This window comes from Drosophila serrata, unplaced genomic scaffold (assembly GCF_035046125.1).
Source record: "Drosophila serrata isolate PLE 108 unplaced genomic scaffold, ASM3504612v1 contig_382, whole genome shotgun sequence".
Lineage (NCBI taxonomy): Eukaryota > Metazoa > Arthropoda > Insecta > Diptera > Drosophilidae > Drosophila > Drosophila serrata.
In genome coordinates, this window is record NW_028257280.1 from 10,240,391 (window position 1) to 10,267,979 (window position 27,589).

Sequence of the window (27,589 nt, forward strand, 5' to 3'; positions counted from 1 at the left end):
CAGTAGGTGCCAGGTGCTGCTCTCCGCTGGCAAATATTTGACACTCGCTTGACCTTGTCGCTGGCGCAACAGCAGAAGCATCAGCATCCAGTTGATATTAGCCGAGTTGACATAACTAAATGCATCGGAAGGCACGAGGAGATCTACTTTGGAGCAGGCGGCATGGGGCCATTCGGGGCACCACTTGATGCCCCATTGTTAGGCTATTCCCAGAGCGCTCAATTTAGCCCACCCGCACCAATACATCCCAGTACTGAGATCCATCCTAAGTCAGTTCGAATCAGTTGGCGAGCCATCTCTTTCATCAGAGTTCAGTGCTCGCCAGTGCCAGTCGAAGACTAGTTATTACCCAATATAAAATTCATCAAATTTGATTTTTGGGACCAAACCGTTTGTGGCGTACTTTGGGCTATTCCGGAATAGATCCGCCAACACGTGCCGGAAAATACATATGTTTTCAAGATATTGGCGAGATACTTTGCCCTTCGGCGTAGTTTTTGGAATTCCGGAACCCTTGGACATTGTGTCGCCAAGTTGCATTGCATTGTTTATACATAGTCAATCAAATAAATAAATATTAAAGGTCTTTTAAATATATGCAGATATGAAATTGAATTAACTTTTCTCTTTAAAAACTTCTTGCCACACGCTAGCCTTGAGTTCACATTCAATTTTTAAACATCATACCCATCCTCGGATAATTCAATTAAAACTCATTTTCTCCTATACAATTAATAATAATAAGTCACTATTTAATAATTAGAAAATGAAACCTAATCTCCATCAAACACACTTACTAATTGACGCTGATTATAATTAGTATTCTGATTTGTATATAACGATGCCTAAGTACGAAAACATGGTGAGTATTAAAAGTATTCTGAGTTCTCAAATGGACTTTGATTATAATTTAATTAAATTTAAAATCATTTCGAATTATAGGGCATAAAATCCCATTAAGACGACGAGAAATATTTGATATCTTATTTGTAATATTCCTTTCACGATGTAATCCGTGTGTAATTTTCCTTGCGCGATATATACAGGCCCATATTGGCATTTTCATATATGTCTTCATCTTCTCGTTCTTAATCAGATCAGACAAAGGAAAAAACTTGGACAAACCGAATCTTACTATATCATTGGACTTATTTAAATAATAATCCAGAAACGTCAACACCCTTGAAACCGAAATCAATGTTACATTGACCAATGTTGAAGAACATATTTTTTATATATTTATACCCATGTCAAAAGCTTGAAACGCAGTGAAGGAGTCATTTCTGACCCTATAAATATATATTCTTGAATTTAGATTCCTATTTTATGTTTTGCTTCTGTTTTAAATTCTTTAGTGAAGTGATTAGGTTTCGTAAAACGAAAATCTTTAAGACAGGCTTTATCTTAAAAGTAAATAAACATATGTTTGAAATTAACAGCTTTTGGAATAGGTATAAATAGCTATTAAATGGAAACAAACCTGTAAAAAGCCCTAATTAGGGTAATAAAAAATAATATTTCAGTCTTAAATAACATTTAAGTAGCAACTGAGTATGGCCATAAAAATGTAAACCCATTTTTAAATTATTAGGATTTCAAAAGTCGCAAAATTTTATTACAAACCCATTTTAATGGTCAATACAAGAATTTAAAAAACACGAAACATACAGCTAAAACTATCGTTTGGATACAGTCAATTTGTAATATTTTGTCATTGTTTAGGCTTTGTTGCTACTAGAAAAAGTGACACAAATCCTTTGTTTTTTCAAGAGTAGTTCACAAAAGTGTGAATTTTCGTGGATGTGTAAATAATATAAATAGAATAAATATGTAGAGGATAAATATGTTTATTTTAGGGTTTTTCCGTAAATGTTGACCGCAGCAGAACCTGCCTGACCAGGAGTCCAGAAGCCAGCGAACCGAGCTTACAATCTTCGGGTTGAGGTTGAGGTTAAGGTTGGGTTCGATTCTGGGGTCTTGTCGTGGTCAAAGGCAATTAGATTGTTTGCTTTGTTATGTGCACTTGACGCCTTGTCGCGGAAAGTTTTCGCACTGCCAACTTGCACACTGCACTTGGCTCTCAACGGCGGCGGCGGCGGCGCTGACCGTAAAGTTTCCATAGTCCAGTCAGAAAAACTGGGCATTCTCTGCGCCTGCGCCAGCGCTCCAGCAACGACTGAGCAACAGCAGCGGCGGCTGTTTGGAACGGCGTGGGAGCAGCGCTGCCGGCGTCGACATTCGGCAGTTGCGTCGCCGCGATTCGCGTTTAATCGGCAACGCAGCAGCGACGGGACTCAGTTTTCATTCAGAAGTCAAGCGCGCGCTAATCAACGCGTCTCGTTTCGTGTGGGCCAGAAAGCGATTGCAACAGCAGTAGCAGCAGCACCAGCAGCAGCCATCGGTTTTACAAAGTTCTTTGGCAACACAATTTGTGAAATAGTTCGGGGCCCGTGCAATTTTTGTGTGCCGTTGTGGTTTTTGCAGTTTTCAGCTTGGCAGCTTTACAGTTTCCAGTGATTTACCAACCGTTCCCCCCCCCCCCTCGAGCCAAGCCGAGCCAGGCCAGCGCCAGCTCCAGCCAGCCGATCGTTGCGGATTTTTCAAGTTGGATTGGTAAGTCTCACTTAGACCACTCCGCCACATGTGATTTCTAGCTATTTTGCAACTGTTTGTTCGTTGGTCCGTTCACAATAACCATTTTGGACTGGACGGCGGTCCAATTCCGCTCCCGCACCTCCTTCTTACCCCACCTCTTCCTCCTCCACCTCCTCATCCCGGTAAGAGATAATCGATTAAAATCGAAACAGCGATGTGGCAACTCTGGCTTGACACTTGCTTAAGTAGTTTATTAAAGCCTACGATATTACACTAAGCTGAATATATCTTTGATCTGGCATCGGATTCACATAAATATTAGAAAAGAGCAGGTAAATACAGCCTGAGCTGAGCCGAGCTTTTCAAGTCAGTCCAAAACTGAGCCGAAACTCGATCAGCTGAGCTTTGTTTACATATCGAAAGAACAGCCGTTTGTTGGAGTCAAGTTCACGATAATATTGGGTAATTATGAATTACAAAAGCCTGAAATTAAGCAAAACAGCTAGAATTTTCCAATATGTAATTTTTCCAGCAACCCCGTGACATTGAGTTCAAAGTTTAGGCCTTAAAGCGCTACCCGCAATGGGCAATTAGCACACCTTTGCTGGAAAATAGTTGTGTATAGTTGGCAGTGTTTTTTTTTATCTTGAGCCATTAATATTAATGCAAAGTACAAAACAAAAAAAGATCACAGGCACAAGTGCGGAAAAGATCGCCACGAAACCGGACTAGATTTTGACCTTGGACTTGACTGTCGCGGTGCAGTGCATCCTACTGCCCTTGGGTTTTCCCCTGACCGCAGGATGGGGGGAAACGGAACCCGTTTTGGGAACAACTTTCGAGGACTTGCCATGCAATAATGGTAATGATAATGGTAATAATGATGGCTTTCAATCTGACGAAGATCGCTTCCGTGTTGCCAACAAATTGGAGTGAGTGGCTACGCCCAGAAAGGGAATCACCCTTGGTCAGTTCCTGCTCCACCTGCTTTTGCGACGATTCCTTTGTTCTGACTCAGGACGGGGCAACGGGTGAGTGCTAACAAATCATTTCAAACTGTAGGCCGGTAAAAATGGGAATTTCGCTTTCGCAATCGACATTTACATATGCTAACCATCCGGGTTTCTTCACTTCTTCGAATGCCACGCACGTAGTGCGCGTTTCAAGCGAATTTACAGGCTACACGCCAATCCCCTCTCAGATCGCAGATCTCGGAGCCAAGATCTAAGGCCCGACGACGGAGAAGTAGCCTCTCCGGCGGCCGTATTATGGGCATTTACGGGACGTTTACCCAAACAAATACACACAAATCCAAACACTGAAGTGCTTGGCATTGACTTTGGGCTTAAAGCCCGCTCGACTCACTCACTCTCTATAAATAATTCAAACGAACGTTTACGTTTGTCTAGATTCTAGAACAGGATCCCGGCTTCCTCCGCTGAGGGATGAGGGATGAGGGGCCTGCTAATTGGCAAACAAGCGGCACACACGCCCAGACAACTGTGATTTTGGCCAGGCCAAAAGCTAGCAAATAGCAAGCCGAAAAAATAATAAACATCAAGAGATGAATAAGAGCCAGGTTCAGTACTCCCAAGGCGTTCGGTTTTGCAATGGAAATATGTTATTTTGAGTCTGGTGATAAATATATAAATTGTGTAAATAGCAAAGGTTATTGTGACTTTTAAAAAAAGTCACCTGCAGAAGAGTCTCCCATCTGATTGATTTCTCTTAAAGATGAAATGCGCACTCACTGAAACCTGGAATATTCCCAAAAGTCTTAATATGGTGTAGCCAAATGTTAATTTAACAATATATATCTTCGAGTACATGGCCCAAACGTGTGCTGTCATTCAGCAACGTCATTGCTTCTAATCGAACTTTGGCCGTAGAATTGTTCCAAAATTGATGAGACGATGGGGGGAATGCTTCGTGGTCTGTTAGCACGCCACTTGACACGGTGCTTTACTTTCCTGGTAATGACGGAATATTTTAATCAACAAACGTAGAGCTTCTTAATGGAAATTTTAAATGACTAATTAGATAGGCATACAATGAATGTATATGTTTTGGGCAATCCCTTGATAATGCACTTTTAAGCCTGCTTGGGGCTTTGTTCTACATGACCCGATGTGGCTTTTTTGGTGACTAATGTTAACAATTAGTAGAATTTTGTCCGCCTCTGTCTGCTACGTGTGGAGCATATCAAAGCAACCAGAAGCTACCAACGGCCACATCTCAGCACTTCAGGCATCAGACAACATGCTAACTGACAGGCTGTTCGTGAGGCGTTGAGTGCTCTGATGTTGGAGGAAGTTGTGTCACTTAATCAGTTGAATCTATTAAGTCAGCGACTTGCATTTCCACCTGCATCACCTGATGGCCCGCTCTGAAGATCAGCTCTCTTTGGTGGCCTACTTTCCGGATTGCCTCACATGCCGAAGACAAAGACTCGAAGACACTGAAAGTCGCGGCGGACTAGGCTAATTTCCGATCCCGATCCCGATCCCAATCCCGATCGTGATCTCAATTCAGAAGCAATAACAAATTGTATACGACGAGCTGGCTACAAAATCTTGGCCGTTAATTGCCGTAATTAGCGCGCCAAACACAAACACGAATAAAAACAAGCAGAGTCAACAACAGCAACAGGGAATACAACAAATTGATCATTACAAAATATTCCATAAATGATCCGCGCTTGCGCATGAATCCGCAGATCTTCGGTCTTAACTCTATCCAGTCTCTCTACGTATTAAGTCGGGTTTTAATGAAACTATGGACCTGGGCAGCTCATATACTAGAGATCCTAATTTGTTTGCCAAGAAAGATAAATGTTATTGTTCTAAATGTGTCTGAAAAGTGTGCTTGACAATTGTTTGCGCCTCCCAACGACTTTGAAGTACTCTGTTTTTCATAAACCTATTTGCAAAAGTGCTTTTAACTTTTGTTTTTATGCTCTTTCAAGTTGTTTTCATACAGGAATCTATTAAGACTTTGTTTGAAATTATAATAGAACGATTCATTTAAGTTTTAATTAAAAACAACCATTTATTGTCTTGGAATAATAGGTGATATTTTGAATTTTATTGAGTCGTTTGATGAAAATCTCTCAACCTAAATGGTTTTTGTTCATAAATTTAAACATTCACTTAATAATACAGGTTTAATCGATTTCAGTCGATGGGAATAAGAGTTAAACCTGACTTAGATTGGGTATTGGAAGTGGCTAATGCTATTTTCCAGGCTGTGTGCTTTTCTCAAGCGAATTATTTCCGTGTGGATTTACATTCGCATTGCATGCAATGCATTAATTAGTTGGAATTCTAAGGCTAACAAGTAAGAAGGCTATAGTCGAGGGTATGGACTATAAACATACTCCGTAAAGCCTATACGATCAGCTCATTTTAAACCTTACCATATACCCAATTTACTCTGCTTAAACCCAGGGTATAAGTACGAGCCAAGGGCCGGAGCAGAATCAAATTTTCAGTACAGGTTTCCGGAAGAAGTAAACCCACTGACGGAGACAACGTTGACACTGGGGAATCGCCTTGACTTGGCGAAAATAAAAATGATCCGACCTGCCCAAATTAGTGACTAATGTGGCCAAAACAAAAGACAATTGTGCTCGTACGACGCATATTTTGTACTGTTTTTTTTTCGGGTTTTAATGAACATTTTGCTCGTTTGCGCAGTCGCTTTGCCCGCTATAAATCTGTCAACAAAGCACCGACTTCTCACTTGAGGATTTTGACATTGAAATGCGGCAGAAGATGGAGTCGCAAATGGAGATGGCGATGGCGATGGCGATGAAGACCCCCGCCATGAAGTGTTGATTGAGTCGTCGAGCCAACAACACAATCATTGGCAACAATGAACCGTCTGCGAAATGATACTTTTCCTCCTCCTAAAAACCAAAAAAACGAAAACCCGGCACGGCATTGTCTTGCCTGCTCCAGTCCCCAAATCTCTGGTAAATGCTCATTTGCGGTTTATGCGCCGCAAGATGAGCACACGCACATGGCACATTGGCTGGCTATATGGAGCTGGTGTGGGTTTGCACAGAGATTAGTGGCTATTAGCGGCGTCACCTTGGGGCTGGACGGAGGTGAGAAATGTGCCCAAGATGGGCGGCCTTGGGCAGCGAAGTGCGCTTAGCCACTTTAATTGGCGTCGGAATTGGAATTGGAACCTTTGGAGGGTTCCTTCCCAGCGGAGAAGGTGCAGGTGTCACGAGCTCCTCCCACCTGCCAAGTGAATGCCGGGATTATGCAATTATCTGTGGAATGCCATCATTGTGAAATAGCACTTTTACAGCGTTTAATCGATGGCTAGCTTCAACTGTCGATTAACGGTCGTAATTGCCAGTTTTTGCTTAATTAACGTAATCCTCTAGAACTGCTTCCCCGTAATCACAGCGGGTGCAAAGTGCACCAACAACCCCCCAATGGATTGCACTTTCCTCCTGCCCTCCAGTTGAGCCGGGACCGAGACTCTCAATATTTGACTTTCGGCTGCCCGTGGACAAAGTCGGATGTTCGACGCTGAATTAATATTTTCTTTGGAAAACTCGAGTGCTGCGGCGAGATGAACTTTGTTTATCCACTGTGAGTTGTTTGAGGTAAATAAGCTACAAATTGCGCCATGTGTGTGGTTGTGGTTGTGGTTGGTCGGACGGTGGATTCCCCCTCCAGCAATAACAACTTTCGATTGCTAGAGATTCTCACACTCCCAATGAATGGATGCCTGGATGGATGGTGCGATGGCCAAAACGAGCGGACCCAGAGCCCTCTTCAGATCGTATTGGCATTACTGGGTGTGTTTGGGGCAAATAATGGGGAGTCTGGGAAGCGTTGAAAGTACACGTGAAACGCTGCCAGTTCCCAGCTTTTAGCTCCCGATCTGGTAGTCAGTGATTCCATGACATAAGATCTTAAGATCCATAAGATCTTTAAAAGTTTGAATTCTGGTCGCAAGCAAAACAAAGTTAATCTCATAAAGATCTAGGATTTCAACTTTGATTATAAAAATATTTGATTTAACTAAAGCTTAGTTATCATTTTACCCAGTTCAGGTACTGTTTTATCGACGCTTTCCATTCCGGCAGCCGCTGTGTTTGTTTGCTCGACAATTGCGAAAACGAAACGCTTGACTGAATTTTATTTCCAGCCTCCAGACCCAGTCTCTAGCCCCAGTCCCAGCCTCTAGCCCCAGCTTCCAGCTCCGGCCTCATCAGTCAGTTGTCAGTTGGCCAAACAGCTGTGGCCGCCCCGATCCACATTTTGGGTGGCTCACAACCACCATTGCGGGTTTTGATCGTTGTGTTGTATATGAGCTACTCATTATCGGGTAGCGTAATTTTTAGCCAAATTTCACGCGTTTCTCAGGGTCTAGAATGGGGCTCGTCAAGATGTGTGTTTAATGGTTCGAGCTTCTTTTTTAATGCAGGGCCATGGGTTTTATGACCCGTAGAAGTGTCAGGCTGTGGTCAGGCCCCCTCCCGGAACGTAATGCGGCGAGAAAGTCACAGTCAGGGCCAAGATCGAGATTGGGCCTCTATCCGGCCATTGGGCCATCATTGCGGACTGTCACTTTCGGTGGTGGCCCCATCCGCGATCCACGTTGACGATGCATATTTGGTGTTTGGGGGGTATTTGCCAAGCTTAATCATTATCATTACCACACATTAGCTAACTAAGCCTTCAATTTGAAAGGTGGCTTTGTGCTTTGTCTATTACGGTGACGTGACCATTGTGCAATGGCTCAAGTGCCCTTCCCCGCCCGCCGTCCTGAAAGTACACCCAAAAAAGAAAAAAAAAGCCAAAGCCAAGCTCGAGTCCAATTTAAATAGATTTCTTTTTGTATTTCGCTGTCACCGCCATCATTGTCTTTGCCGTTCGCATTGCTCTTTGTTTTTGGTCTCGTTGCTGCATATTTAATTATTTTTCATTTTTATTTGGTGACGGTATCGTAAGTGTCTCATTGCAATCACCAGAGAACCCAAGCACCACCAGCACACCTTATCGTAATGAGCTCCGAACGAGTTAATGTTGTCTATTTATAAACAATGCCAAGAATGTTGAGAGCAGGCCAGTTTGTTAGTGAGTCCCGTGACAGTGGGTAGTTTTAAGGTGGGTTTGAAAACACCTTTTAAACGTTGAATTCCTTTCACATAATTTGTCATAAAATATAAAATATTTGAGTCTTTTAGAATAGAGTTTCCTTTAGGTTAAACCTGCTAGAACTTCATGATATTTCTTGGACTACTCTGTGTTAGTTCTAGCTTGCAATTTTCCGTATTTTCTTGCCACCATGCCCCACGTTTGGAAGCTCGCAAAAAATTCAAAGCCAAGCGGTCGCAGAAGACCAAATCGCTTCTCTACGTGATTGGGCTATTCAAGTCGTCCGATGGCTCCGATGGCCAACAATGCCTGCGCCCTTGACTCACTTGTGTTGGCCCGGCCCGGGTTGGAGGAGCATGCACGGAATACTTATGGCCAGTGATTGGTGGCGATCAGTGAGCCGCAGAGGCCGTTCCGTACCATTCTGCGTCTGCGCCTGCGCCTCCGCCTGGTGTGGTGGTGGGCGGTGTCTCATTAGGATTATGATTATGAGGTCTATTAGAGAATTGCCCTACGCCTCCGCTTTGTTTGCAGTTGAGCAATGCGTTAATTCCATTCAGCAGCATCCGCCGAGTTGAAAGTTGAAAGCTGTGTTTAATTACTGTCCCAACGGAAGATGAGTGGAGTTGAAACTGGTGATGAAGATGAAGATGGAGATGGAGATGGAGCTGGAGTTGTGGCATCATAAGCTGTCGCCGTTACTGTTAGTTGACTGTGGCAACGCAGTAGCGTTAATAATGGCATTTCATTTACGAAACTTATTAATCGATTTATATGCGCCAACACACTGGGTAGGCGAGCGACCCTAGCTATGACTTGGTTTCAATTTCGAATTCGGGTTCGACTTTGGGTTTCGACTTGGAGGTGCGTAAGGTGCATGCGGGTCCAAGGTGAGATGTAAATGTGATTTTAGTCTCTGGCTTTTTGGGCTTTGCGCTTGATCAACCGTTAGCGATTTGCGATGTCACAAGTGCAAAGGGTCACAAGATTATATATACGGGGGCCTTACAGAAATATTCAATGGGTATAAGTTAGTTAGTTACATCAGTTACGATCTTTAGAATGGTATTACATCATATAAAATCTTTTGGTTACCTTTTTTATTTACCTGTAATGTATGTATATAGTATACAAAATTATAATTATTGACCCTTAAACGAAAACCTTCTTTCATGCAACAGCAGAGCGAAGGTGGCTTGCGCTTGACACGTTTAGTTTTGGCATTGTCATGCCCAAAGTCCCAATAGAATCTTGGCCAGCGGCGGCGGAGCCAGAGTCCACTGGGACGTGGCCACCGCCCACTCGGGCGTTGGATCGGTTCGCTTCGCTTACGACACCATTCAGCGTCATGGCGAAGCTTCGACGCATGCGTATCGATTTTGCCCATCGGTTTCTTTATTTTGCTGCTGCTGCTTCTGCTTCGATTTTGATTTCGATTTCGATCCGAAGCCGAAGCTCTTCTTTGCCGATTGTTTGCCTTCGCAAGTGCGTTATGGTCGGTGACTTTTTATTTATTTATTTATGTGTTTATTGTTTATTTCTATTGAGCAACCGCTGCAATATTAATTGGTTGTTTGAAAATGTTTTGTTCGATACTCGTTTGTATAGGTTTTTAGGCCTTTTACAAAGCGAAAAAGGCAAACAAATGATTTGTTTTTGGTTTTATTATAGCTTTACAGATTGTGTGGGTTTGAATTTACTAGTTCTCCTTTAATATAATTTAAATATCTTTCATTCTGAATAAATGACTTATTCAAAGTGCCCCAAAGTGAACCGGAAAATCGAAACTACTCCTGTTTTCGCGCTGTCCTGTCCGGATAAAGGCAAAGCCGTGTGCAAAGTTTATGGTTCTGAAGGGGGTAACATCGTTTCCGTTTCATTTCCTAAAAAAAGGAGCAAGAGCGAAATCGAAAACGGCTTCGGCTCTGGCGGCAGCGAAAAGAAAAACAACAGGACACCAAACACACCCAGAGGGACACGCAAAACACACTGACCCGTGTCCCTTTGACGCTCTCCATGTGTGTGTGTGTGTTTGCTGTTGGTCCTGTGGCACGATTAAGGGGTGGCTTCAAAGGCAGTCGAGAGTAAGCGAAACCGAAAAACTAAAAACAAACAGGGAACTCTACAGTCGATAAAGATTGCAACGACTAGATGATATCCGGTATCCGAGAGCTAGATTTGACTTTAAATTAAGTCTAAAAGTAAAAAAGGAGGGAAATATCTTAATATGCTTAATTTTTTCGAAAAATCTAAGTTTAAAAAACTCATAACTCAGTCAAAAAACCCTTAATTTCAATTCAAATCCCGTCATTATGCTAGTTTTTGTTAGGTTAATAAATCTGCATACTTAATTTAGAATTTTAGAAAATTCGAATTTTTGTCAAAATTTAACAATTTTAACGATGTAACCCCTTATAAAAATTTGAAATTTTGAAAAATTTTGAAAAAAATCAATTTGAACCGGATATAGCTAAATCGATTTGGCCGTTGATTCTGATCAAGAATATATATGCTTATTATATATATATATATATATAATATATATCCTTTGCAAGCTTCTGACTGAACTTAAAAACCATTGCCTATATTTTGGCGCAGTACCTAAGTTCTATTGTTTTTCCACATTAATCTATTTAATATTCCTAAAAATATCCAAAGATTACAGAAATCGAATATACCCTTAGTTAAGCACGCTACCGTGTTAATACATAAAAAAAAAACTAAAAACAATATTCGGAATCGCCAAACGGTGAGGCAAAGGAGTGTTTGCTTAAGGGAGGGGAAGAGAAAACCGCTTCAAGCCTCTCTCTTCGCTCTTCGCTCTCGATGACATAATGCAAGTACTCGCAAATAGACATATGTACATACAGAAATATACATACATATATGCTAGCGTATTTAGTGCTGTTCTTTTTGAGTCTCACTAACTCACGTCAGCAGCAGCTACATTCCCATTTGGCGGCATGTGCGCTTTGGGAGGCGGTTCGCGAACGATGGCAACCCTCTTGCCGCTCCGCAGCAGCAGTGCGTATCCAACGGATACACGCTGCCTGAGCCAAAGAGAGCGAGAGCGAGAGAGCGGCCATTCGTTATCAGCGGCCCAAAGAGAACAGCCGGTCTTTTGGCAGATACAGAGAACGAACGCCACTTGGGGTGTAGGTGTAGTTGCTGGCTGTGGTGTTGGTGAGCTCTAGTGCTCGGAGTGCGCGTGACGCAACATTCGACGTGTAAAGCAGCGACAGCTGGTGCTTCTTCTTGCTGCCCGCCTTTGCCATTTGCCATGCGGTCTGCTTCTTGCCGCTGCCGCCATCCACCAGATACAGATACAGTATCGGCGCTCTTAGACACGCTCTTCGGCTCGCTATCTGCTCCCTTGCGGCAGCATTGCCTTTGCCAGTTGCCAGTTGCGGGTACGGCCTCAGTTTGCTTTTCGCTTTGGGTTGTGTCTCTCGTCTGGTTCGCTTTTTGGGTCGCCAGGCCAGCGCCAGTGCGATTTCCACACCAAATTCCTAGCCTGCTGCCCGAGATACAACTGCAGAACCGCCAGCGAATCCAAAGTAAAGTGTTTATTCCGATTTGCAGCACGATTTCCAGCCCCAGAGTTCCAGTTTCTACCGTTTGCTTTTCGCGTTTCGTGTTCGTCCTTCAAAGTTGCGTCGCTTGCGGTACGCGAGTGCCTTACGTTAGTCGTGTTTTTTTACGTTACATGGGCTATGGAGAACGTAACGTAAACGTCGGGCAGAGTGCTAATCCACCGATAAATCAAGCCGTGTCAGGCGGAATCAGTTAACGCCGACCGCCGTCGACCCCTGCTCTCAATTAGCCCGTTACATTAATTGACCCAAGTGCCGACCGACGACATCAGTCGCTCTCGCCGTGAGCGTACTCTCTCGTTCTCGCACCTTTGCCACCCCACCCCCCTAACCCCCAAACCCTTCCCCACATCTCCCCACCTGCTGCGGTTATCAGTATCTCTCCAGACTGACTACTTTTCGGTCAGCCAATTAATCAGTCGCGATAAGAGGGGACAAATCTGAGATTAGAGTCCACCGGAAGGGAGCGGAGCTCCTGAAGTGGGATAGGAGTCGTGAAAGGGAGCAGTTACCGCCTCAGGTTGCTGTAACGCCCGTGTGTAAAGATATGACATAATTCCAAGACATTCCGCTCGCAGCACCCAAAAAGAAAGAACCGCTCTCTCCGTCCGTTCTCTCTCGCTCTGTTCGCTGCTTTCTCTCTGCCGTTCTCTTCGCTGGAGGTAAAGAGCTCGTCTAAGAGTGGAGAAAGCAGATGCTCCTAATGCTAGTGCTGCTGCTGCTGCTGACCCCTCAACAAGTCATCACTTGCCCCTTTGCTTTCGCATCAAATCTGTTCAGCGGAAACGCTCGCCCCCCCGCGGCCACGCCCCCGCTAGCACCGCCAATGTCTGGGATCCACCCACCGCCTAATTGAAATGCATGCCGGCGCAGATTGTCCCGAACCGAGCATGTAACCCAAAGATATGTATGATTATGACAGTCGTACATCGATAAGGAGAACTATCGAACACAGTTCGATTAAGGGAAAGGTTTTGAAGTGAATTAAAATGGCATCCAAGAGAATGGAATTAAGCCTGCAATTATTTTGTAGCCTACTTTCCAAGGCCTTTTCAATTGATTTAAAATTTAGTGCGAATTTGCTTGTTTGGTTTTTGAAAAGATACAATTCTATTTAGAGTCAGAAGCTTATAATGCAGTGAAGAAGTCATTTCCGACCCTATAAATCATATATATTCTTGATCAGCATAGAAATCTGAGTCGATCTGGGTATGCCCGGTCAAAATTTATTTTTTTTCAAAATTTTCCAAAATTTGAAAATTTTATAAAGGGTTACATCATTAAAATTGTCAAAAATGGACCAAATTTTTTATTTTAAATTGAGTATGCAGATTTATTAACCCAACAAAAACTAGCATAGAGACGTTTTCCGAATTGAAATTAAGGCATTTTTGAGTTAGTTATGAGTTTTTTAAACTTTGATTTTTTTAAAATATTGGCATACACAAATATGGATTCAAAAAAATGCTAATATTTTAAGCTTAGTTATGATATATTTCCGATTCGATCTTTTAATTCAATAGCTAACTGCAAAGGTTATTTAAATTTTTTCTCCCAAAGTTAGATGCCTTTCTTACCACCCGAGATATTATCAGTTTAGATATAAATTGGGTTGGGAAAGTTCAAACAGCGGAAGTGGCACTGTAAATATTCGATTGGACATAACATAATATATTGCATATATATTTAAATATTTTCGCGGGCTGTGCATATACATATATGTATGTGTGGGTTGGAGGGCTTGTGGGCCGCCTTAGAAAACAGAAACGCTGGCATTTCGAAATCGTGAAAGAGTGGCATTCTTCTCTTCGCTGGGCGACCCAATAAACAACAAAGGCCAAATTAGATGATTGCGTCAAAATACAAAGCGCGTTTCAATTTCCACCTCCATTTCATCAGGTCAACCTGTTGTTGGTCGTTCGTGGCTTCTTTTTTTGGCGACACACATTCGTAAACAGTTTGACCATGAATTCGATTTTGAATGCAAAAGTCCCAAAAGCGAGGAAACGAGAAGCCAAAAACCAGCAACAAAAAAAAGAAAAAAACGAAAAACGAAAGAGAAACGTGAAATGAAAACCCGAAAGCCGTAAAAAACCCGGACTGTGCTGACTCCGTGAGTGTGTGTGTGTGTGTGTGTGTGTGAAATAACGTAATAATTAATTGATCGACAAGTGCGGAGCTGTGATTTTGTATGCGTCCCATCACCTGCCACTGAAATCGATCATGATCATGACGCTGCGGCGGGCCCTTACACCATAACCATTCGAAGGCGGTATTCGCGGCAGAGGCAGAGGCGGTAGCAGAGGCGTCAGCTTGCGACAACAGCGCCGCCGCCAGCATAATTCACCTGCTGCTGTCCGCTCTTCGTTGGCCAAAAGACAGACCGACCGACCAACATCGAGATTTCCCAACGAAGGGAGTGGTGTGGCGTGGTGCTGCAGCCAACGCATTGCAATTTCCCCCGTCCCCCCGTCCCCTCGTCCGTCCATTAAATGACCAAATCAAGCTGGAACCCAGGGAGCCATCCCATTCCAGCGAAGAAATTTATATTAATTCGTAATCTCTGTCTCAGCGTTGCCGCATGCTCAACTTGAAACGCCAACAGAGACGCCAACGGAGACGTTGACGTTGAGCGTCGCCGCCGACCGAGCAGCAGCCGCTGACGGCGGCCTTAGTCCGTCGGTCGCCGTGGCAGCCAGTTAGTCTTGCTCTGCTAGTCACCGCTGACGGTTCGCCAGTCTCTTCCGCTCCGCTCGCGCAGATCCGCCTCGATCCGAACTATTCCCGCCTCGCGGTTACACGTCGCGAATCGCAAGAAACTAAAGAAAAGCATCGGTTTCGTGCAGGATACAACAAAACAGTGTTGAAGTGCCAATGAGCCGCTTGTGTTGCCAGGCAGCAGTGAGCTGCAACAGTTACCACTGCCTCACATACTGACCAAGTAGTTAGTTTTAGTTACCAACACATTCTGGCCAAAAAACCCAAAGCCATATAGGAAATTAGCCATTGCAGGTGCACAGCTTAAAAGGTAAACGAGATTGAGGTAACACTGTAAAAGGCCACCCTAGTCGCATTCCCCCCTTTTTGGGGCGTAGACTTAACCTTCAACATTGTGGGATCTGTACTGACCATTTTGGGGATACATCTGCTAGATCCTTCGGTGATCCTTAGGGATCTATAAGATCTTAGTATCTTAGACTCCGTCTCACTTTTGACCCAAAGAAATCGTTTTTCATTTGCTTAGCATTTTTTTTAACAATTAATTATGAATTAATTAGATGCAAATCCCAGTTTCGGACAACCCGTTTTCGTTTTCTTTGCGTGAAAGTGATTGAACTTTTTATTGGAATGCAAATTATTGTTTGTAGGCAAACGAACACCTGCATACAAATGAGATTTGCCTAATTTACCAAAAACCGAGATTCACTGAAGCTCCATCATTGCATTGATGCATTGCCAATTTGGGGGAACTCTATGCTTGGTAAAGAGCCAATCAAAATCTCAAAGCTATCAAAAGTTTGGTAAACAAATGTCAAAGTTGGCAACGGCTGTGGCAACCATCACTTGACCAGCACCTCCGGGCCTCCACTTGGGCAATCATTCGTGCCAAGTCAAGGGTTCCTTGGGCACGCCCATTCCATCGAAAGCGTTGAGCATGTCAACACTTGGCAAGTGACTTGTTCTCTGCCAAGCCACACATTCTACTCGATATGAAAATCAATAGGAAATGGTCGAATTTCAGGATACGGAGACGGAGACGAAGGAGGAGCACGTGACACCTTCTGGCGAGGCGGAGGAACCCATCCAATAACAACAACTATGACAACTGCAAAGACAAACACTACCCCCAAAAAAGCAGAGAAAAAAAAAGAAGAACACCAGCGCCACGCGCCTTTTCGGCGTCATTCATGGCGTGTTGGGTGAGCATTAAACGCGATACTTTTTTCCCCCATTTTTCTGGGCAACCGTTTTGCTGCCCGGCCGCTTTCTTGGCCCGCTCGGGGGTGCGTCGGGTGAGTCACGCGACACCAGACACCATGCCCCACATCCACACAACCGAGCCGGAGCTCGGCTCTCGTGGCCGCGTTTTTCATTCAAGAAACCCAATGGGCTCCTCTGCGCACGAGCGAAGGGAAAAGGGAGAAAAGGCCGAGCGAAGAGAAACCCTAGGAAGACGCTGGTTGAGTGGAGGCTCCTCCAAAGAGTCGGCATCACGTGATGGCCATGGTGTGACTGGGTTTCAGTTTCTCCCCCCTCAAATGTTGGGTGGTTGGGTGACTGTGTGGCAACGTGGCGCCTCCGCTGACGCCGGTTTAGCGGCGTGTTGCTGTCTGGGCAAGCTTTGGGGGTGGGATTGGGTTTGGGTACGGAACTGGGACTGGAACTGGTAGTGGCACTTGGGGGTGTCGCCTTGCAAGCCCATGTGTGCTATGCATTGTTGCTTCATGCTCACTGCAAGTGTGTGGGCTTACAGCAGAAAAACAACGGAATCAGGTCAATGAAATGGCAATATTTGGCCCGGCTTTAAGTCGCTGCTGCTGGCATCGCTTTTCAGCGCCCGCTGCCGTTGGTAGAGGTAATGGTGGGTGGGCAGCACCCAAGACACTTTACCCCCCACAAACCCCACCAAGACTGCGCTTTAAATCAGGCGAAGGCAAAGCCAAAGCCAAGACCTCACCACCTGCCACCTGCCACCTGCCGCCTGCCTCTGCTCCAAGAGCTCGCCAGCTCGTGCCACTCTGCTGACAGCATTTTCCGCCCCAAGCCGTGTCTTCTTTGCTCTGCCTTGTTTTGACTTTGAATTAGTTGAAATTTAGCTTTTCGGTGGCAGTGGCTTCATTTACTTTCTTGTCGCTATACCGTTCCCCGTCGTGTTTATTTGGCAAAGGTGTTTGGACTTCTGTTTGTCTTGCTTGTTGCTTGCCAAGCCCATCAACTGGGCAAACATCGACCGGTCGACATTGCCGGACGACTGCCATTGAAATGCGACCTTCGATTGTTCGCTCGCTCGTCGGTATATATGGGTATCCTGGTATCCCTGCGGATCCGATTCCCAGGAAAGTGGCGATTAAATTTGATTTATTACCCTCTCTCACATGACTCCGTGGAAAAGCCTTTTCACATCGCTTTTTATTCGTAGAAGCAAACTGGGCGCACCCAGTTGAGATTGAAACAGGACTCGGCTCCTCACAGGCTTCCATTAATTATACTTATATGCGACCAGCATAGGCCATTAGCTCTGATGCCCTTTCATAATTATCGCCTACACAAGATGCCATCGGTGGGCTTTATTATTAAACACTTACGATACACTTGTGTGACGTACCACGGGGCGTATGAGTAATGTAAAGGGGAGCGAGCATCTACCTCCGTAGATGTGTAATCAAAGGTAGCAAAGGCCGAGCAATTAATTGAATTACATCCGTTGCCTTTGGTCCATTCGCATACATAATTATAGTTGACAACTTGGACTCGACTCGGAGGCACTTACTCGCTTTGACTTTGAAATGGAGGTGCTTCCGAAAATAGAGCCAGAGACAGAGGGAATAATAAATGAATAGGGAAAGTGGCATGCCCCAGTGAACCGATACCGATGCCAAGTGCTAAGTGCTCACACTCGCTGGACTATGTTTGTCCTTGAACTTTTTGCCCAGAAATAAATAAAACAGGCACAAAATATTACTCATACGCCGCATACTCCGGCGCTGACGTTCGCTGTTTTGGTGTTTTGTGGTTTTGGTGTTTTAGCCAATTTATCGATTCGCGATAACTGCCAGCACGATAAGAGGGTGCAAATTCCGTGCTTTGCCCACCAAAAACATAAAAAAAGAAACACAAAACAAGAGAAAGACAGAGCTCGAAATGAGAACGTTTCGTTCCGTTTCTAAACAAGATGTAAATGTGCCGATCGAACGCTGACTGAGCAGATTTTGCTTTTGGTTTATTAACCTCATTTTGTCTCAGTCTACGAATGGGCACAACTTATAGGGCCGATAAGGGCACTAGCCCAATGCTCAGACGTCGCCTAGTCAGTGGAAAATAATTGGTAACAATGAGCCACAACAACAACAAATGCAGCTCTCAGCTAATGGGTATTTTCTGTGTTAATGAAATTATAATTAAACTGAGAGCAGGAGGGCCACATTGGCTAGGCCTTAATATTTATTTATATCGAAGTACACTCAGCCCTGCAAGTTTTTGAGTATTCGAGTGGCCTACTTTTTCTCACGAACACGAATCACCTCACGTGCCTGGCATTATTATAAAAATGGGTTATTAACATCTGAAAAATTTGTGTTTTAAATTCGCTCTAAGATTTGCTAATATGAGAAACAGACGGGACAGGTTCAGGGCGGAGATTCCATTCAAGAAATGGGTCACAAAATTATAATGATGGCCCGAGGTTGCTAATCTATATATCTATATCTGTTTTTTTTTTTGCAGCTCGATAACCTGAATTAGCGCTGAATTCCCGACACCGGAGCTAACCAGGTCGGACGCATTCCGTGACTCCTGAGGGGCAAGACTTGAACCACCAAATACCAATAATTGTACAATCAGCAACTAGCACTGCATCCTGCAAGGATCGAAGGATTCCACTGTCGCGAACGAACAGCAAACACTACACAGCAACACAATGGCCTTAATTATGAAATACATCGACAGCATAAGCAGATACATTGACTCACATGGTGGTAAGTACGAGTGTGGGTGTGGGTGTGGGTATGAGTATGAGTGCGAGTATGAGTACGAGTATGAATGTGAGTACGAGTACGAGTGCGAGTGCGAGTGCTCTGTGCTCCGTGCTAATTTGCCTAACCTTGATTTCGTTGGGCATTTGACCAGCGCTTCTCTCGCTCAACATTTCTCTCGGCCGAAATGGCAGTGGCTTTGGCCAAAATGGTTAAATAATTTTTAACACCACTTCTCTAATTGGCCAAGAGAGTTGAGAAGCTGGACAAGGGTTCCTCTCTCTCTCTCTCGGTATCTCTCCCTTTGTGAGGGAAGCTTTCTCTTAAGAACAGCCATCAATTCATTCACGTGCCGAGAACACCTATTTACCGGCTTTCGTCAGTGTATTCTCCGGGCTATATATGCATATATTTATCCAATTTATTATATATATTCTCCATACCGAAATGTACGGGTGTGTTTGTACCCCTTTGACAAATGTTAGGCAATTTCTAGCTGACTACGAGAAACGTGTTAAAATTATGTTTCAACATAATATATTCGCTCATAGGGCCATGTGTATACATGTGTCTGTATAAATATGCTTGCATAAATACATTTCTTTTTTTGGAAGGCGCCCACACACATTTTTCACTCTTATCGACCATAAAACACAAGGGTTATTCAAATTGTTTGCAACTAACGAAAATGTACAGAAAATGAGTAGGGGAACCTGTTAAAAAGAGTTATTATAACAGCAATATTAATTTATAATTATAGGTCTATTGGTTTTTGTTTTAATCAAAGAACAATCAAAGTTTATATATATAGGTACTCGATTTTATTAGGTATTCAAATAAGGGAACTGAAATATAAATCTTTGTGTTCCAAAGTCACTAAAAATAAATCATTATCTTTCTCAATTGAAGTACTGTCTGATCCAAGTTCAAGTGTCTACTGTTTTGGTTTTTCCCCGCAAAACAAGATGTGAATCTTTATAAACAATTTTAAATTATATATACTTATTATTACCCATAAGAAATGATAATGTAGCCTTTTGTTGAGTGTAGGAATTTGAAATTACCCAAACAAACTTTTCGAAATCCATTAAATGTCTAGCACTAGGCGCTGATTCGAATGCGAAATGACGTTAGGGTTTTTGGGTGGCAAGCGCTAAACAATTGGCCCCGGAGTGAGCCCCGATTATGAGTGTGATATGACCATGCCCCCACTCTGTTCGTTATCGTAACACTTTTCCACATGTCCGCCATCCCCGACGAACGTGAGGCGCTACAGGGTCAATGGCAACGTTGCGAATGTGATAAGAGTGCGACTTATCTAACAGATGCTCATGGCTATCTCCTAGATGTGTGTTCTCCCATTAACCAGTTATTCTGATCTCTCTCATCCCCCCCCGCCGTATAGACTCGAGGACAAAGGACTGGCCCATGATGTCGTCCCCGTTCCCCACACTGGCCGTATGCCTCACATACGTCTACCTGGTCAAGGTGAGTTCCGGGGGCTTTCCGTGGTTGTCCCCACCTGGACACAACAGGTGGTGCTCTCAAGTGGAAAATATATGCCACCTGGCACACTCCCACCGCTGATATGCTGATAAGCGGGAGCGGTGTTTTGTGGGCTGACCAGTCCACTTTTGGGCACTGTAACTTACGACACACCTAATCGTCGTGGCGATAGGCGGGCTAATTCCACGGGTGATTACATAAAACCTGATACCAAACTCTCGTCCACAGGTACTGGGACCTCGATGGATGGAGAACAGGAAGCCGCTGCATCTGCAGAACACACTAGTCATGTACAATGCCATACAGGTTGTATTCAGCGCGTGGCTCTTTTACGAGGTAGGTACTCCCAGTCCACGTCCCCATTCCCATTTCCATCCCCATCCCACATCCCACATCCCAAATCCCAGCAGCAGCAGGTTCACCCATCATCACTTGGCATCGTCGCTGACATTTGGATAACCGGACTCTCAAGGGAACCAAGGAGTCAAGGAGAATGCTCCGTTGAAAATTAATTAACTTAACCTGCTCGAATTATATTGCAACTAATGTCTCTGTTCTAGTGCTTGATGGGCGGCTGGTGGGGCTCGTACAGCTTCCGGTGCCAGCCGGTGGACTACTCAGATAGTCCCACATCCCGGAGAGTAAGTGTCCCGATAGCAGCCACTGTAGCGTACTACCCATAAGTGTGACCGATATAGACCCCGCCAACTTGAGATCCGATTAAATCAAATCAGATCCGAGCAATAATCGTTAGGCCGCGCACACCCCAATCTAAATCTGCAGCCAAAACACTTCAATCCAACGCTGCTTTTGCTTAATCTAATCCCACCTTATATTGTTATTGATTTGGCCACTGACCTAGCCAACGCTTCATGGATTATTAACAACCAGCCACGCCTTGCCTGTAGTTTGTCCCATATTGTCCTAACTACGTATTGTCCCTAGTATTTTTACTATAAATATATATATATATAACTCTCGGCGGCCCATGATATCTCGCCGGATAACTAATCCCAATCGAGTATCCTAACGAACCGAACCCCATCTGCAGGATCCATCTGTCCTGACTGACTCGCTCCGGCTGGCTGGTCCCAGTCCGCAAAAAAAGAGTGTTTTGTTTTGTATATAAACGCGTGACCAGAAACATACACAAGTACCACTGATACACTGCGGTGATTAATTTCGCTTCGATTAATCATAATTGCGCTAGCCTAAGTTGATACGATACCATCTAAGTGCTGTATTACTCACACTAACCCCAAACACCGCACTCTGCCAAAACCCTGCACCTGTACATATAGCCGACAACTGAGCCACGTTTTAAGCCAAGTAATATCGACCTGAGAGCGCCAATCAATCTACGATCCAATCCAAAGACGAAGACGATGCCGATGCGATGCCAATGCCAAAGTCAATGCCAATCATCCTCCGAATCATCCAAAAGAAATCCCAGACTCGTGCAGAGATCTATGTATAAACGTGACACTCTTTGCTCTACATTTGCAGATAGGCATTTCCGGTTGGCTAACTGGACATTATAGCTTCCGATGTCAGCCAGTCGACTATAGTAATAATCCTAGAACGTTAAGGGTATGTGTTAACCGCCGAGCAGTAAGATAACGATACGATAACAGTAGCAATGATAAGCATTCCGGTTATCTTTTATTTCCATTTTTGGTTTGAGTGCATGAAAGTGGGTTCGGGTTCTCCTTCTTCTCTATGCTTAAACACATAATAGATATAACGCACACTGGCCCATGTATATACATATATAGTATATAGTAAAACCATTATGTCACTGCGGTGATATCCGTCTAATTTACAATGTGGTGGGTGGGGTTATGGGCTAACGCGATCATCCCGAAACAGAACTAATGCTAACACGACCCGCCACACACCTCCTGGTTGCTAACCCAGATTGTAGCATGTGTATGCCGTACATAATTGTCAACGTTTCCCTTTTCTCTGTCACTAAACTTGAGAGATTCAGGGCGTCTTCCACTTTGCCTATATTCTAGGATGTAATTCCGCTCTATCTAGCCCCTAAAGACCTGGCCAAACCTCTGAACTAAATGTAATCGCCTTCGGTCCGTTTAACCCCCTGAATCCTTTGACACTTTTGGAAGACTATCTATAACCTTACTGAATCTCGAATGCTCTCTCTAAATTTCTTACTATCACTTTCTTTCTACACCCTTTCTTGGAGACTCCTTGAGTCTGCATGTATGTTTGAATGAAGTTTGATTATTATTTAAGATATTAGTGGAGATATGTTGCTGGTAGATCCGGCACCACTGTGGACTCTATTCCATCTCAAAACTCTATTCCAAACTCAAGCTGCACAGCGTCCTACTTAAGTATACAAGATAAAGAAGAATGTGTTTTAAGTTGGGATAGAGCTCGCAGAACAGGCTCCTCAGCCGAACGAAACGAATGTTAGAAATTCGAGTCAGCAGAAATGATTTCCCCTCTAATCCATACACATCTTTCGTCCTGCGAATCCCAGATGGTTCACGCCTGCTGGTGGTACTACTTCTCCAAGTTCACCGAGTTCATGGATACGGTAAGTGACAAACAGATAGAAGGTGAAGTCGAATATTGCATTCATAAATCAACCCATTCCATTGTGCCTCCTTCGACACAGATTTTCTTCGTGCTGCGCAAGAAGACCAGCCAGGTTACCACGCTGCACGTCATCCATCACGGCTGCATGCCCATGTCCGTCTGGTTCGGCGTCAAGTTCACCCCGGGTAAGTGTTTTCCCCATATAACACGGAGAGTGCATCCCCTAACAATTCCCGATTCCCCGATCTTGTCCAGGTGGCCACAGCACCTTCTTCGGCCTGCTCAACACATTCGTTCACATCGTGATGTACACCTACTACATGTTCTCGGCCATGGGCCCCCAGTACCAGAAGTACCTCTGGTGGAAGAAGTACCTGACCACCCTGCAGATGGTAAGCTGTTCTGCGTAGTCCCTGGTTTCTGTTACTAATCCCTTGTTACCTTCTCCCACAGGTCCAGTTCATCCTGATCATGGTGCACGCCTTCCAGCTGCTCTTCATTGACTGCAACTATCCCAAGGCATTCGTCTGGTGGATCGGCATGCATGCCGTCATGTTCTTCTTCCTGTTCAACGAATTCTACAAGGCAGCCTACAGGAGCCGCATGATGGTAAGTGGAGAATTGGGCATACCTGGTGGGTACGGAAGTGGCCCTAATGGCGTATTTATTGCTGGCCAGTTAGAGGCGGGCTATTATCAAATTGAAATCTTTGGGATCTGGAAGCTACGATCTCAGATGCGATATGTGCGGTCCCAGATTGCAGCACGCTTCCCACGTTGCCCGGGGCAAGCTTTTTGGGCGCAATTAAGGCGACGTGCCGCGTTCCAGATTCCGGTCTGTGTTAATGAAAAGGAAAACGACTACGAATACGTATACGTATACGTATGCGAGTGAGGCAAACGCGGTTATATCATCATCATCATCATCATCGCCATCGCCATCGCCTGCACTGCACCTTGCGAGATGCTGTGCTGTGGTCCAAATTCATTAACAATATTTCGTCAAGTAGGTCTCTGGGAATTCGGGTGTTGGGCCGCGAGAGCCGGTTAACGATCGCTTTTCGGCGCCCAGCATCCGCAGCTCGTCGCTCGCGTCGCACAAGTGAAAGTTAAACGGAAAGACAATAACAACGGCGGCGGCTTCAAAATCGAAAAAATAAGAAAAGAAAAGAAACAAAGCCAACACATACTGGTCCATGACCACGGATACGGATACAGATACAGATACAGATACAGATACATATACAGATACAGATACGTGAAGAGACGCAGATAAGTCGCGCAGCATTGCGTAATGATCGCACTAGGTCACCTGGTGACCAGATAACACACACGATTGAGGGGCTCTAGGTGCAAATGTGCAGGGCGAAAGAGAAGCTAGCTAAAAGATCCTTTCTGGATACAGAAATTTTGAAAATGAAGATGTGCAAATAACTAAATAAATAACAATTTAATCTGTGATTTTAATGGAAAATAAAATTAGCTCATTCATCTTTTACTACTTAAGGAAATAAACAAGATGTATTAGGATACCAATATTTCTTGAACTTCTGTATCTGTATTCTAAATATATTAAATCCATATGTTTACATGCTAATTTTTTGAGTAAATCAAAGTTTTCCATATGTCATAACTAAGCCAAAAATGCATTAATTTTAATTAGGAAAGCTGTTCTATGCTAGTTTTTAGTAGATTAACAAAGCTGCGTACTCAGTTTTCAAATTTAAAAAATTCAATTTTTTGTCAAATTTTGGCAATTTTAATGATGTAACCCGTTATCAAATTTTAAATTTTCGAAAAAATTTCAAAAATTTATTTTTCGACCGAACATGGCTAGAACGACTGGGCTGTTGATGCTGATCAAGAATATATATGGTTTATAGGGTCGGAAATGACTGCTTCATTTCGTTTCAAGCTTCTGACTTAAATTATATTCTTTGAAAAGGTATAAAAAGAGACAATTTTTTTGAAAAATCTAAGTTTTTCGGACATCATAATTAAGCCAAAATTGCATTAATTTTAATTCGAAAAGCTTTTCTGTACTAATTTTAATAGCACTAACAAATCTGCATACTGCGTTTGTTGATGCTATTTATAGTTTTTGACTAAAATTATAAAAACCTGCAAAAAGGTATAAAAACAGAAAATTTTTTTCCAAAAGTCATAGTTTCAAAAACTCAAAACTAAGCCCAAAAATCATCAATTTTAATTTGGAAATCTGTTCTATGCTAATTTTTAATAGATTAACAAATCTGCATACTCAGTTTTTAAATTTAATAATTTCAATATTTTGACAAATTTTGGCAATTATCAAATTTTCAATTTTCGGAAAAATTTCAAAAATTTATTTTTCGACCGAACATGGCTAGAATGTCTAGGCTGTTGATGCTGATCAAGAAAATATATGATTTATGGGGTCGGAAATTACTACTTCACTGCTTTTCATGCTTCCAACTGAAATTATAATACCCTGCAGGGTATAATAGACATAGTCAAAATTTAATCAGTCCTGGATATCCAAAAAAATATATTTAGATTTATTCCATAACTCAAGTGACTCCTTTATTAAAAACAGCTTATGCCTATGTAAGAAGTAACATTGAAATCATTCCTCTTTCTCTGCCTTTTCCAGAAAAAGAACGGAGCACTTGCGGCGGCCAACGGACATGCTAAGCCCAACGGCTACTGCAAGAGCATCAATGCCCACGATGACTTGGCCATGCCGCAGACAACGGAGGCCACTGCATCCGCGACGCCCGTGTCGAAGGCCAACGGAAGCACGCTGACCAATGGTCATGCGAATGGAACGGCCAATGGCTACAAGCAGCTGGCCAACGGCAATGCGGCGACGATGGCGACAACTGCCAATGGCAGTGCGCACAAGGGCTCGAACGGCGGACTCCTGGCGAACGGATACGCCACCAAGCTGCTGGACGATGCCTCGCATGAGCTGAAGCAGCGGAAGACGCCGAAATAATATCGGGGCAAAGCGGGGCGGCGCCAGCACAGAGCTTAGGACAGCAGGAAGGCAGCGCCAGGAGCCTTCTGGGAGAGACCGGAGCTCCAAGAGTCATTTCCACAGGCATACACCACCACCACCTACCACTACCACCAGCACACACACCCACTTCACTTGAACCATTCACCACTCTCCACATCGCAGACCATCCATCACACCAAATTCCATGCAAGGACAAACGCGTCAGTGGGCTGGGAGCAGCGGAGCAGCGGAGGAGGGCAGGATACGGGCTGCCGAGATCCAAATGCGAAGGCAAGACCACTGACCGAATCCATTCACGCGGACATACAGATATATGCTAATAGTATGCTGACCTGCATACCTATTGCTGCATATGGAAATGTATAGGCATTGCGAATGCACATGCGCCCATTCATCGCTTACGTACTATATATTAAATATGTTTTGTTGCTTCTTTTTTTCTTTAAACTACTTTAGTTGTACAAAGCTTACCTATTCTAAGTGCCCCGAGCGGATTGTATAAACAGAAAAAAAACAGAAAGAACCTAAACCGGCATGAGCAAGAAACAGAATTCAACTAAATGGAAACATAAACGGAAGCCCAGCATAAACAGATTTAACAACTAAAGCTAATGTTGCTTACACTCGGTTTGTGTGTGAGCATGGAATTCAACTATTTAAGTCTAGAGTTTAATTTATACATACATATATTCTTAAAATATATATGCAGAAGCCGGAAAGTTTTGTAAATGTATAGAGCAAAAGCAAATGTAATTTAAAATTAGGCACAATAATTGTTAACAAAAAAAAACAAAAACAAAATAAAAGTCAAGCAAAAATAGTCAAGAGCTATTTTACGTTAAACAGAAACAAAAGATAAAAACCGAAAACCACAAGCGAAAGTATTCGACAAATTTTGTGCAACGTTTCAAACTATACAAAGATAAACAACAAGAATTCACAGGCTATCAAAATACCCATATAATGTTTCATTAATTTATTATAAATAAATTATGCCGCTAAACTAAAACCGAGAAGAAGGCTCGAGATGGATGAGTTCATCTCTAGCTAAATATTTAAAAACGGTGCAAAACCCCAAAAACAAAACAACAAAAAAAAAACAAATCCAAGCATCCACACAACATGAATATTAATTGAAACAAAATACAAAAATACAAATAGGCGTAAACGTAAGATCGATCCACTTGAAACCGAGCATTAAAATCAGCAAATTGTTGGAATCAAAAAACAAAATAGACTGTAAGTCCCCACACTCTAGGTTCTATAGGTATGCAATTGCAATACGTTTTGTATGCGTAATAGCCATTTTTGTGGATCAGCATGTAAACATTACCTATGTAATTATTATTATACAAATACAAAACAAAACAAAAAAAAATAAATAAAAAACAAAATCATGTGTAGAAAATTAGGTGAAAATTGAGTGGAGCATTTTTTCAATAAAAACACTAAACAAATTTCGTTGAACCATTGATTTATTAGGGGTTTTGAAATCTATAGCATCATTGGGAATAAA

The 27,589-nt window shown here is 43.3% G+C and overlaps 1 protein-coding gene across 10 annotated transcripts; it reads left to right on the top strand.

The window, feature by feature from the left end:
- LOC110188262 (very long chain fatty acid elongase AAEL008004) lies at positions 1-27,530 on the top strand. 10 transcript variants are annotated; one of them, XM_086840153.1, is made up of 11 exons: positions 2,297-3,057; positions 3,128-3,626; positions 18,755-19,005; positions 20,408-20,490; positions 20,737-20,844; positions 21,069-21,149; positions 23,015-23,071; positions 23,153-23,258; positions 23,329-23,465; positions 23,527-23,682; positions 25,705-27,530. In XM_086840153.1, the coding sequence occupies exons 3-11, from the start codon at positions 18,948-18,950 to the stop codon at positions 26,047-26,049; spliced, it is 1,131 nt and encodes a 376-aa protein (XP_086696279.1). In that variant the 5' UTR covers positions 2,297-3,057; positions 3,128-3,626; positions 18,755-18,947; the 3' UTR covers positions 26,050-27,530. The 10 variants fall into 10 exon arrangements, with proteins under 10 accessions (XP_086696280.1, XP_086696276.1, XP_020813612.1 ...); XM_086840149.1 differs by lacking the exon at positions 21,069-21,149 and adding an exon at positions 22,015-22,098; XM_086840155.1 differs by lacking the exons at positions 2,297-3,057; positions 3,128-3,626 and adding exons at positions 12,108-12,274; positions 22,015-22,098.
- Positions 27,531-27,589: the final 59 nt, after the last annotated feature.

What these genes read in the sequence shown, in the direction of transcription:
- LOC110188262 (XM_086840155.1), top strand. Translation starts at nt 18,948, where the DNA reads ATGGCCTTAATTATGAAATACATCGACAGCATAAGCAGATACATTGAC. An exon ending in CATACGTCTACCTGGTCAAG is followed by an intron (nt 20,491 to 20,736) that starts GTGAGTTCCGGG and finishes TCTCGTCCACAG; the next exon opens with GTACTGGGACCTCGATGGAT. An exon ending in ACCTGACCACCCTGCAGATG is followed by an intron (nt 23,466 to 23,526) that starts GTAAGCTGTTCT and finishes CTTCTCCCACAG; the next exon opens with GTCCAGTTCATCCTGATCAT.